The sequence below is a fragment of the Crocodylus porosus genome, unplaced genomic scaffold, assembly GCF_001723895.1.
Source record: "Crocodylus porosus isolate Cpor-Errol unplaced genomic scaffold, CroPor_comp1, whole genome shotgun sequence".
Taxonomy (NCBI): domain Eukaryota; kingdom Metazoa; phylum Chordata; order Crocodylia; family Crocodylidae; genus Crocodylus; species Crocodylus porosus.
The window spans coordinates 64,805,746-64,818,576 of NW_017728949.1; the positions used below are offsets into that span (position 1 = coordinate 64,805,746).

Genomic DNA, 12,831 nt, shown 5'->3' on the forward strand with positions numbered 1-12,831 from the left:
CTACCCTCCTAGTAAGAAAGTTCTTCCTAATATCTAACCTAAACTTCCCTTGCTGCAACTTGAGACCATTGCTCCTTGTTCTGTCATTGGCCACTACTGAGAACAACTCTAGTTCCATCCTCTCCTGAACTACCCTTCTGAAGGCTGCTATTAAATCCTCCCTCAGCCTTTTCTTCTCCAGACTAAACAAGCCCAATTCTCTCAGCCTCTCTTTGTAAGTCAAGTGCCCCAAGTCCCTAACCATTTCTGTTCCTCTTGCTTAAACTCTCCCCAATTTGTTTACATCCTTTCTGTAGTGGGCAGGGCCCAAAACTGGACACAGTACTCCAGATGTGGCCTCACCAGTGTCAAATAAAGGGCAAGAATCACTTCCCTCGATCTGCTAGCAACAATCCTACTAATGTAGCCTAGTATACCATTAGCCTTCTTCACAACAAAGGCACAGCGTTGACTCATATTCAATTTATTGTCTACTGTAACTCCCAGGTCCTTTTCTTCAGAGACACTATTTAGCCAGTCGATCCACAGCCTGTTCTGATGAACGGGACTGTTTCATCCTAAGTGCAGGACTTAGCACTTGTCGTTATTGAACCTCATGAGATTTCTTTTGGTCCAATTCTCCAATTTGTCTCTGAATCCCAGCCCTACCTTCCAGCATATCTATTACTCCCCCCCAGCTTGGTGTCATGTGCAAACTTCCTGAGGGTGCACTTCATCCCATCTTCTATGTCACTGATGAAACTATTGAACAAAATTGGCAATACACTTGCTGCCAACTGCCACCTAGACATCAAGCCATTGATTACCATCCTCTGAGCTCAATGCCCTAGCCAGCTTTCTAGCCACGTTACAAACCATTCATCCAAGCTGAGCTTCCTTAGCTTGTGAGAATGTTGTGGGAGACGGTATTAAAAGCCTTGCTAACATCAAGGTATACGACATCCACTGCTCTTCCCACATCCACAGAGCCAGTCATCTCATCATAGAAGGCAATCAGGATAGTCAAGCATGACTTACCCTTTGTGAATCCATGCTGATCGTTCCTCATCACTTTCTTCTCCTCCAAATACTTAGCAATGGATTCCTTCTGGACCTGCTCCATGATCTTTCTAGGGACTGAGGTGAGGCTGACCAGTCTGTAATTCCCTGGATCCTCCCTTCCCATTCTTAAAGGTGGGCACTATATTTGCCCTTTTTCAATCATCCAGGACCTCTCCCAATTAGCATGAGTTTTCAAAGATGATGGCCAGCAGGTCGGCAATCACATTGGTCAACTCCCTCAGCACCTTTGGGTGTATCCCATCTGGCCCCATGGACTTGTACAGATCCAGATTTTTTAAACAGTCCCTAACATGCTCTTTTGGCACTCTTGACTGCTCACCTTCTGCTGCAACTGTGCTGCCAGGTGCAGTATTCTGGGAGCTGAGCTTGCCTGTGCAGACAGGTGAAAACCGTATTAAGTACTTCAGCCTTTTTTTGCATAATCTGTCACAAAGGTTGCCTCCCCCCCTCAGTAAGGGAGCCACATTTTCCATGACTTTCCTCTTGCTGAATACACAATACATTACATTTAGGTTTTGTTGCATCATACAACATTAAAAAGAGGCTGGTTTTCTGGTTACAGACTGGATTGGGAGCCTGGGGTAATATACTGATGGATTCACCACAGATTTCGTGTTTAATTTGGGGAAAGGCTTCTATGGCCCAATTTTCATGAATACTGAACAACTGTCACTACCACTACCTATAGCAGGGTTGGTGGCTGTTAAACACATTTGAATATCAGGCCTTTATTATGTTTGTGGATCAATTTGCTTTGTAAGATAAGGCAATAATATTCTCCTTTGTTGCTCTTTATATTTCCTGTGTATTTAGAGTCAAATTTTGCTCTAACCATGATTGTTTCCTATTATGTATTTTTACCATGGCCAGAAAAAATGAGGCTGAAATCTTGGTTTGGATTTTTGGTGACTACCAGATTATAAATAATAAATAATAATTTACATAAGAAATTAGCCACAGGTAAAGTATAATATGGGAAGAGTCTGATAGCTATCCAGCATGATGCATGAATTGTCTGTATTTATGTAGGATAGTCTATTCATTTGCTATAATGATAATAAGGGATTATTCCATTGAAATAACCCTGTGAGGTATGGATTGTAATTATTAGAAATTTCCAGAGGGGACAGAGGCTTGAGTGAATTGATCAATCACATAATAATTTTAAAACAGGGCTAGGAGTAAAATCCAGGTTTCTTAATTTTAAATCCTCTGCTTTATCTAAAAAAAAAATCTTGCAATCACCAATTGCAAGTGAAAAGCTTTCTGTTCCAAACCATGCCCTGGGTAAAGATGCTGCTATAAATACAAAAACAATTTCTTGCCTAAATTACCCATAATGAATCTTGAACTTAGAAACTGGAAGAGCTTAAATGTCTCGGCAAAGCAGTAGCGGAGCCACTCAGCTGTGCTTTTACATTTTATTTGGATTTATGCAAACTCAATATTTTTATATTAATTTGACGGGAAAATACAAATAATTAGAGAAGCTGATATTTGTCAAGTGAGTTCTCGGTCTAGGGAGTTTTCATTGTACACTTATGCCTCTTCTAAGGAAAGCAAATACAAAATTAAAATTCAGACATATAACATTCTATCAGGAATTTAACATCCTAATGGTATTTCATACAGTGTTATTACAAATGTTGAAATAGCTCCAAAGCAGCAGGAGAGGACAGAACTAAACAGACAGCATGTCTAGTATGTCACTGAGCTTAAGAGAAAAAGAAAGAAAATCAGGAATGTAACAGGGTAGTCTGGCCCCTTAAGAGGAAGCAGACAGCCCTGTTGTAGAAGCTCAGCTGTGGGCAGTTATCTAATGAGGGAGTATCCCATTAGTGGTTAAAAGCCCCAGAGAAGAGAGCGGAGGATGGTGAGCTGGGGAAGCAACAGCTTGGAGCCAGGAGGCAGACTGAAACCCAGATAAATTTGCTAGCAAGAGGAGCCAAGCCATAGTACTGGGCCAGTACTGAGCTTAAGGGCCCTTCCTACTGCCTCGAGAAGGGCTGAGAATTTTGTTTATTTAATTATCTGGGTTTTTTAGTCCAAAAATTGTGTTTGTGTATATGGGACTGGCTGAAGACCTCCAAAGGAGCAAAGCATCAGGCATGCCGACCTGCTTACAGGGAATGACTCCAAAATGTCTTAGGTACTTAGGATGGTACATACATAACCCCCTTTATACTGAGTAAGGCCCCTGCCATTAAGTGTTACTTCTAAACAGTGATATTTGTGGTTTTTAGGGACCTACCAAATTAACGGTGGAAGCGGGCTCCTTTAATCTTGCAGGTTCCCCCCACATTCCCCCACCCCGATGACTGATGGAGGGGCCCTTCTTGCAGCCCACTTCTGATCAGTGGGAAGGCAAAAACTGAGGTTTTAATTATGGGGCCATTTTTGCCTTCTGGCACTGATTGACTGAGGGGCTCCAAACGGCCCTGGTCTTTGCTGCTAACTGGTGGGAGGCAAAAATGCCATAGTTAAAAGTACAGTTTTAGCTGATCTAGAGGGAGTGGTGGGGTCCTCCACTAATCAGCAGCAGGGGCGGGGGGCAATGGTTAAAGTGCACGCGGGGGAACACGCAAGATTAAAGGAGCCGCCTTGCACTCTATTTCTGAATTTAGTAGGTCCTTAGTGGTTTTGTATATTGTGTTTCAGAGTTAACATATAAAAGGTATTTGGGTTCGTTTGTTTTCTTGCTGCCAGGCCTAAAGCTCAGCATGGAGTTGGAAAAGCAAAGTAGCTTCTTTCCAATTTCCAAAATAGCCGGTTTCCATATTATCAGTTATAAATGTCCTCTAACCTTTGTCACTGGCATTTTGTTCTACATGACTGCCTGCAAATGACACCCTTCCTCACAGAGCTGCAAGTTATATGATAATTGTGGTTTAGCATTGATTAAGAATTTGATCTTCGTCAACAGATCTCTATACTATGCTCAGATGCTTTCTTCTGCTAACCAGAAAGTTGACCTCTTTGGACTACCTCCATTGACCTCTTAGGACTGAAAAGCACACAAAATATGGGGGAACCCCTCCAAAACTATGTGACTGATGAACGACAGGCCTTACACTAAGTTTGAGTCAGTTGGCCTACAGTATCTGATCTAATTTTTGACACGAAGGGAGCAGAGGAGAATTGCAAGGGTTCTGGGAACAGGAGTGGATTTCACCCATGACATTGAAAGCGGTTGCTGTAAGCACAAACTCTATTTTCAAACAACCGCTGTTTTGGATATTTTATAGAAAGCAAGGCCAAACGCCATCCCAATATTTAGCTATTAAAAACAAACAAGCTCCCGTTACCTTTCCGCATAACACTATCCTGATTATAGTCCAATTAAAGGTCCACCTGGGCCCACGGAGCTCATTGGGTAAGCATAGTTAAAGCACAGCAGTTTCTGGAGCTAACAGCATGCAATGGGCATGTCCCCATGAGCGAGAACATGCGTCTCCCTGAGGATGAGAAGCAATGGCACACCTTGTCCACAGGGAACACCCATGCCACGTGTGCTCTGGCATGTGGCATGCTGCCTCAGGCAGGGAAGGGGAGGCTGGGCCCAGCAACTGTGCTGGCCCCAGCAGCCTTACCTGGAGTCCTGGGGGCCTTGGGTAGCTGCATCTGGAGTGGTCTTGCAGCAGGGATCCTGGGACCACGGCTCCAGCCAGCCAGGCTCCAGTTTTGGGTGGAGCGCACTGCTGCCATGTGTGCCGCCCCGCTTTTTTTAGGTGCGGGTTTTTTTTTTGACCCCAGGAACTCTCGGGATCAAAACACCTCACTGTACTGCCAGGCAGGTGTGTGGGAAACACCTGCATGTGCACCACGTGTGGCTTGTCTGGATGCAAGTGCAGCATCTGCACTTGTCTGGATGTGCCCAATGCAGCCAGCATCGCATCCAGCCACTTTCCACCCTGCAACCTGAGCAACCAGGTATCTGTTTCCAGTTGGGTCATCTGAGGCTCACTGCTTGCATGAGACCAGAGCAAGCCCTGGCCTGTACTGAAACATCCTAACTGCGGTGTTACTTCCTGAAGAGACTAGGCTGAAAAACTCATTTTCGAAGGAAGGAAATTAAAAAAAGTTAGAATCAGTAAAGATCCCTTCTGCCTTCAGCTCTATGCAAGGCTTGTCCCCAGGGCTGTTCTCTCACGTTTCCACGTTCTTTATGTGCACACATCAAACAAGACTCAGCCACAGTTTCAGGTCACAAGTGTCTAATGAGGTTTGGTTCATCTTTATTTGAGCTTTCTACTTTCTGTAACTAAGGCATTAGATTGTAATAGGTAAAATTAAAGTAGAAATTGATTTTTGTTTCTAGGCTTGAATAGCTTTGCTTAGGCTTGCGTGATGTAACAACTGACTTTTTTTTTTTTACCTCATAACTGCCAGTATACCAACAACAAAAAAAAGCAGAGAAAATGAACATTATTCCTATTAAAGCTGCAGCAAGCTCTTCACTGAAGACCCAAACTCTGGGGAACAAGTCTTTTAGCTTCAGACACAAATTCAACTGTTACCAGCCCTAAGGCTCAGGACAGAAAACAAGACTTAAAACTATCAATATTCATTCTTTTGATTCCATTTTTAATCTAAGGAAAACAATACCTAGGGAGTAAGAATGAATTTACAGAGCCCACAGGGAAACCAACAAGTTTATGTGCTTTTTATTTTATTTTTTTACCCATTAAGATTTCTACAGTTGCACTTTCTCTGGTCTTCTGACTTTTAAAGAACCGTTTTAATGCATTTTATTTTTCTCCAGGTGGTTTTATTGTTTTGAACAGGGAGGCCCTTTTAGAGAATGTGCTAGCACTTCCATTAATGAAGGGTTAGCAAACAGCAGGAGACATTATTACATGCTCATATCTTTTATGAAGGGCCTCATTTTTTTTTTTTTTTTTAGAGAGAAAGCATTGTTTTTCAAGAAACAAAATCTATTCAAATTAATTCAATTTTCATAAAGTAGTCAGTAAATATGCATGCAGTATTCATAATTTACCGGGCCAACTTCCTACTAACTTACTGCAATATTAAGTTGGTGTAAATCAATCAATGGAAATGCAATTATTCCAGTGTAATGCAGGTATAACATAGTGGTGAATCAGACCCATACAATGAACACCAGAGCCATTCTGGAGGGCAGTTAATTACTTTAAACCCTTTGAGGCGCTGCAGGAACTGTGCAAGCAACAAAAAGTATTCCCTGGGTTGAGCTACAGGTAACTTTGTAATTCTTAGATACCGCCTTTAACTGGAGATATTAAACTAATTCAAGTTTTGCATTATGACCTAAAATGTTCTAAAAGATAAGGAAGAGATAGATACTAAACATTTTTCTTCCCTTAAAAATGCAACCAGTTCTGGAGTGGTGCATAGCATTTGCATAACATCGCCAAGTAACAATATATAGGGCACGAGTTTCAGAGAAATATATTCAATTGAAACCTCAGTGGGAATGTAGGCAGGCAGAACAGAATTACACAAATTGCAATATGTCTAGCAGTGGGATTAAAGCTCTCCTACTATTAAAAAAGTTCTAAGTCATCTTATATGAGCACATGAGGCCAGGCACTCAACTGTGTGTCTTACGCAAAAAATGGAAACTACAGCAAGTCAGTCGCTGGTAGCACCACACTGTCATTACGGCCAGGCACAGACATTACATTTTTACCAGTATAAGTGATTGGAAACTGGTCTAAACCCATAACAGAACAGAAGTTCAGCACATATAGCTTGGTTTAACAATGGCGGAAGCCAGCCTACAGTAGGCGGCGTGCATGCTCCCCAACCCCATCAAAGAGTAAATATGCGTTCTGTTCGCTACTGGTCTAAACTACGCTGCTTATCGAAACTTGAGTAACTTAGACTGATTTCGCCTTGGGCCTTTTGAATGTCTGTACCTAACATATTAGTTCAGTACAGAGTCAGAGGGGAAAGGGTGTCCTACCTATTAAGCCATCTCCAAATTTCCTAAAGCTCCTACTTGCTCTCAGACACCACCCATTTATCAACCAAATAGTAACACAGCTCATTGCAGCTTAGCCTATATGATCTGAGAGGATCACAGCTTAACCCATATGATCTTACTGAATTTGACCGATTAAGACGCTGCAGATATAAAATCAAATTCCTTATAGTGAAATGTATTTGAAGACCCCATAATTTCCCGTTTCAAATTTAAAAACCATCCTGGCAGAAGTGCATTTAAGCTATTTATCTAAAAGAATACCTATCACTATATGTTCTGCATTATAAAAACTGAAAGCAACAGCTATTGCCAGCAAGACAGTACATGGCAAAAAAATGGCACTACTGAATTGTACAACAACTAAAAAACTAAATCTGTGTTCACAATGTCTATCATAGCTCTAGGATACTAACTCCCTGCATGATAAATACCAGCAAAATACATAAATATATTTAAAATCAACTTGGGCTCTAGAGGACCTCAAAAAGGAGCAAATTCCAGAAAACGAGCGGTGCTGTAGCAAGGGGGAGTGCCACAGCAGTCCCCCCGCCTTACCCCTCCCCCTTCTTTGCTTCGGTGTCCAGGGCAGTGAGGCAACCACGCTAAGTGCTGAAGCAAAGGTGACCAATAGGCACTGCCCAGCTGGGGCAGGGTGCAGGACGCAGCCACTAGTAGCTCATTTGTGGGGGGTGCGTGGATCGGGGAAGGGTGTCTTCTGCCTCTATGTGCACTCCCAGGCAAACATGGGGGGCGTGTGCCCCTGGATCTGTGCATGGGGTAAGGATGAGCTGCCACTGTGGGCTTTGCCCTGGGCACCAAACTTTGCTGCTATGGCACTGACAGCAAGACTCCTACTATGGGTGCCAATCCATTAAATTCTATTCTATTGTATTCTATTCTCATGTTCATCGATACAGTTTAGCCCTGGGAACACGGATCAAGAGGCTTTCAGTAAATAGAAGCTGTTTTTGTATAAAGGCAGGTTGGGGGTGGGGGTAGACTCAAGGGTGCCTTCATTACATTAAACATGAGTTTCACAAAACAATCAAAATGAATACCTTGATTTGAAGCTGTCAGGTGGCATGAGTTCAAGTGTATGGGTTGGTCCATAAAGATTGACTACAAACAGCTTTACTGTTGGGTTTGTTTGACCTGCCTTTGAAAAGAAGAAAGGAGGAGCTTTAAAATTAGTGGGAAAATGACAGCAAAAGAGATCCAAAGATAAAGGTATTTCAATATTTCTGTCCGTTTGTCATAGCTAGAAAATCCTTTACAGTGATATTCAACTGAAAACAATGATGTACTCTTGTATTGTCTTGTGTAATGCTCAGTCACATCAGCTGCACACACAAAAATATAGATCAAACCAAATAGTACTCATCTTGTACCACTTATAGAATGGCATTCATTGACCAAAAATTTAGCAATGCACAGTAATTTACTGGCCCCATAACTCTAACTGTGAAACTTTATATTAACATTTTACCATACTGATGCATGTGGATCAAGGGAAAATATATGCCACGGTGATCAAAATAAAGATTTCCAAACCATGAGACTCTGTAGCACAAACAACCCAAGACACCACAAGTAGAGATGCTCCATGATGGTCAGCCGAAGACCCAATATAAACCCAGCGTATAAAAATAATCAACCCAAGGATCCAGTGTTTGGATAAATAGATTTTAATGGCCAGACAGGGAATACATGTCCTTATTTCCCACTTCTCTAAGACTGCTGTTGGCAAAAGTAGAACACGCCAAAGTGGGGCGTTCTTAAAGCGAATTAAATGTCTGGGTGATGAGAGGAGAGACAATCATCCGGGATCCTTCATCTGCAAATAATCCAAAGCTCACCTCATTGGTCAGTAGACATCACTGAACTGAAAGAGATCAGTTATGTAAGGGCAGGTCCCATCGCAGCTGATCTGCTTTATGGGGTGACATAAACATCGCCCCTTCTGCCCAAGGCAGGACAACGGGTGATGTGTTCCCCTTGCTGGGGATTCCCCAGACCCCTTGCTATCCCACATCAGGTCCTGCACTGACCTGCGTCTCATGCGGACTCAAAAGTCCTGGTGAGCAATGGCGTGGAGACATGGGAACTGATGAATCCCTGGCACCTTGTGCCTGTACCTGTGCCTCCACTTGAACTGCAGGCTGGTGTGGGTTTTGGCAAGGAGGCATGGGGCTCCAGGTTTCCCCAGATACCCTATCCCATGCTGGGACCCACACTAACCTGTACTTCAGGTGGAGGCACAGGTCACCATGGGTTCCCACATGAAGGCACGGCGCCAGGGACTACCTGACTCCTGTGCTTCTATCCCCATGCCAGGATTCGTGCTAACCCATGACTCCATGTGAAGCACAGGTCAACGTGGGTCCTGATGACAAGTCAAGGGGCAGTGCAGGAGCTGGGGAATTCCTGACCCCATCACCAGGATCCACAGTAATCATGCCTCCACGAGGCACAGGTCAACCATGGTCCCAGTGTGGAGGAAATTCCTCTTGCTGCTACAAGATGCAGGAGAACCCAGGCAAAGGCAGAGATAAAATACTAACTCAGGGTACTGAAGGGAGGGTGGGAAGATGCTGCCAGCTCCCCTGCCTGCCTGTCCTATCTTGGTGAACTTCTCCTTACAATGTAAGTCACAGGAATCACTGGAAATTTCCTACGGAGTCCTGGAAAAGCAGAAAACAGTCCAAGATGTGCTGCTACATCTTTTTCTTTTCATAAAAGAAAGTCAAAACCATTTGGGGTTCAGGAAGAAATTATTGAAACAAAGCTCTTAAAGCACTAATAGTGCTAATGTGTATGTTTCACTCATTTTAAGGAAATTTAAAAGTGATGTCTAGTCTTTAAAAGCTGCCTGACTGGAATATCTACAGCAATTCTCTTTGGAAATTGCATTCTCTAATAACATAAAAGGGTATCAACCACTGATGTAGAACAGGAGAAAGTGATGCCTGCATATTTGTATCAGGGGTAGGCTACAAAGATTAGAGGACCAGTTCAGCTGAATTTCTAGAAGATTAGGGCCTGATATTTACAACACACATGAACATGGATAGGCTCCACTGACTGCAAACAGTTGGTACATGTGTGTGAAGGTACTCAAGTGTTTAAGGATCAGTTCTTAGGGTGGGAGTGTTTCATGTAAGATTATGCACATTTTTTAATACAAATTCCTCCTGCTTCCATAAATGCTGCAAGAATGGCATTTCCATACTTCAGCTTCTGACTCATGTGGGAAATAAACAGGTGTGACAATTGTATAAAAAATTCTATTAATCACATTTTGAATTCAAAAAAGGTTCAGAAGGAGTTCCTGCCACTGGTTTAGATCATCCACATTGAAAAATAAAACACTCATTTAATTTCCTGCATGCAACTTATATATACAATGCTCACCCTCTACCCCCCAGTAGTCATTAGGCTTTTGAGTTGTCCCATTCAACAACATGGGATTGTTGTCATGAGTAGCTACGGTTTTCTGGGTGTAAGCATTGCAGGGGGAACTGTTAAATTAGTAAATCATTTTCAGCATTTCACAGCTGTCATTCTCTATCCTCATGAAAATTTATGGTAAAAATGTTATAATTCTAAAATTTTAATAAGTTTTTATGTTTCTATAGCACTATATTATCATTATGGGCAAATTTGTGATTAAACTTTGAGGCACTCAAGGTGGGGAAAGTGCGCACACCAAACATCCCTTGCCTCCTCCTAGGTTCCATGGCAGAAGATAGTCAGGATCAGGATTCCATGGGAGACTGATGACCGTGTAGTCCTAGCTCCCTTTTAGAAATGAACTTACATAACATCTACCTTTCTGCCAGATGAGGTAGGGACAGGGGTGGATTCATGCATGGGCCTGTGGGACCCAGGCGCAGGGTCCCTATCAATCAGGGGCCTCCTGGGGCACCAGGGGTAGCACAGCCCACATGGCATCCTGGCCACGAGCTTCCAGGGTGGGCAGCCTATACCTCCTCCCCCCTGGCTGGGCTAGAGCCAGGGCCAGGGCCAGAGGCTGGGGTGGGTGTGGGGCTTCCTGCGGGTGGCAGCAGCTTCCTGTGGGTGGCAGCAGCTTCCTGTGGGCATCTGATGCCAGGAAGCCCCAGGGGTGGCCCTGCTTCCACTCCCTGTCATATGGTGGCCACTGGTACCAGCACCACTAGGACAGGATGGGACAGCTGCATCTTGCCCCACCCCACAAAACCCAGGCTGGCAGAGAGGTGAGAGGGTACCAGGGGCAATCTTGTGCTCCCATAGCCAGCCAGCTCCAGCACTGGCCCATCCCACGGTACTGAAGGACCACAGCTCTGGCTGCACGACATCCACTGGGTGGTGGGGGGAGGGGAGGGGAGAGGCTGGACCAGGGCTGCCTTCACCTCAGTGGCACTCATGCCCCCCGCCTGGCTTGCCCCAGATGCGCTGAGGAGGCCAGGTTGACACAGCCACAGCCCCCTGGCGGGACCCAGAGGAAACCTGCCCTTGCCTAGTGGGGCTGCCTGCAATTTTCTGTTTTCTCAGGGTCTCAATAAATCTTAATCCACCATTGGGTAGGGAAGCACAGAGTTAGGGAGTGAGGAATACTACTTGTGCTTCCACAAGGTGCAACGTTTTGGGTGCTGTTCCATGTTAATCCGAGATTATCCATTAATTGGCTGCAATGCATGTAGGAAAACCTATTGTAACTTCTAATGCCAGGTTGTATGTCACCCACAAATAAGTAGTATAAATGTGTATAACACGGTGAGATGAAGTGAGCTGCAATGTTGCTCAGTAATGTTCCTAGTATGTTTACCATTTTTAAGCTTTCATTTTTCCCAAACCACGTTTTGAAGTTGATTTGTATCCAGTGAATGTAGTGCATGTGCGTGCATGCCCACGCCCATGTGCAGTTTTATTTTTACTAATTCTAGGGGAGAACTATGATGTACAACAAAATGCTTTAATAAACACCAGACTTTACTCGGTTATGTAGCCAAACCACAAGCATCATTAATAATTACTGATGTTTAACTGGAAGCTTAATTGTCATTAAATGGAGGCATTAAATAAAGATAATGTTTTTCATTAACAAGGTTACTGAAATAGTATTGTCATCACTTTCGTGCTGAATTGCTAATGGCATGGGATTTCTCATTTCTTGTTTGCAAAGTGGATTTTTTATTAAGTTCCTTGGAAGTTTCTTTGCCCTGTTGCTCAATTTTCTTTTGCCCCATGTAGCTGAAAACCTGCCTCCTTGGATTCTGTTTCCTAGAAAAAGTTCATACCAAGTTGTATGATCTAAGCCTTCTCCTACAGAAGAAGACTGATTCTACTCCAACTGGTTCCAGTGGCAGTGGGACAAATGTAAAATTTTCAAGAGCACCAACATGACGTAGGATCCTAAGTCCCACTGACTGTCAATGGTATTCTACCCCCAAGTACCTCTAAGTATCCTGCTCTCTGTCTGAAAACAGGACTTAAGAACTATTGAAAATTAAATCCCAGCTCTTTATTTTATAGCCTGAAACACTGTTCACTTATTTAAGATTTTAAGAATCAAATTAAATGTGTATCACGAGAAGCTTTGGCTTCTACACATTTTAGCTGTTTGTGATGCTTCAGCAAGTACTGCATGTTCTTTAAATAAGCCACCTACCCTCCTCTCATCATGATACAATCACACACGTGTGTGTGCGCTCATGAGGGATGTATTTCTTTGCAATTTCTTAGTTGATCTAATAAAAGGTATCATCTCTGAACCAAGAGTTCTAGAGTTTTGCATTTCTTTTAATATATATATATATATA

At 43.2% G+C, this 12,831-nt stretch overlaps 1 protein-coding gene across 1 annotated transcript in view; it reads right to left on the reverse strand.

Annotated features, from left to right (window-relative positions):
* DPP10 (dipeptidyl peptidase like 10) overlaps positions 1 to 12,831 on the reverse strand; it is a 382,909-nt gene that overhangs the window by 64,577 nt on the left and 305,501 nt on the right. Inside the window, exon 9 of the mRNA XM_019554481.1 lies at positions 8,089 to 8,186. Coding sequence (XP_019410026.1) covers positions 8,089 to 8,186 — 98 coding nt within the window. The remainder of the gene's footprint in view (positions 1 to 8,088; positions 8,187 to 12,831) is intronic.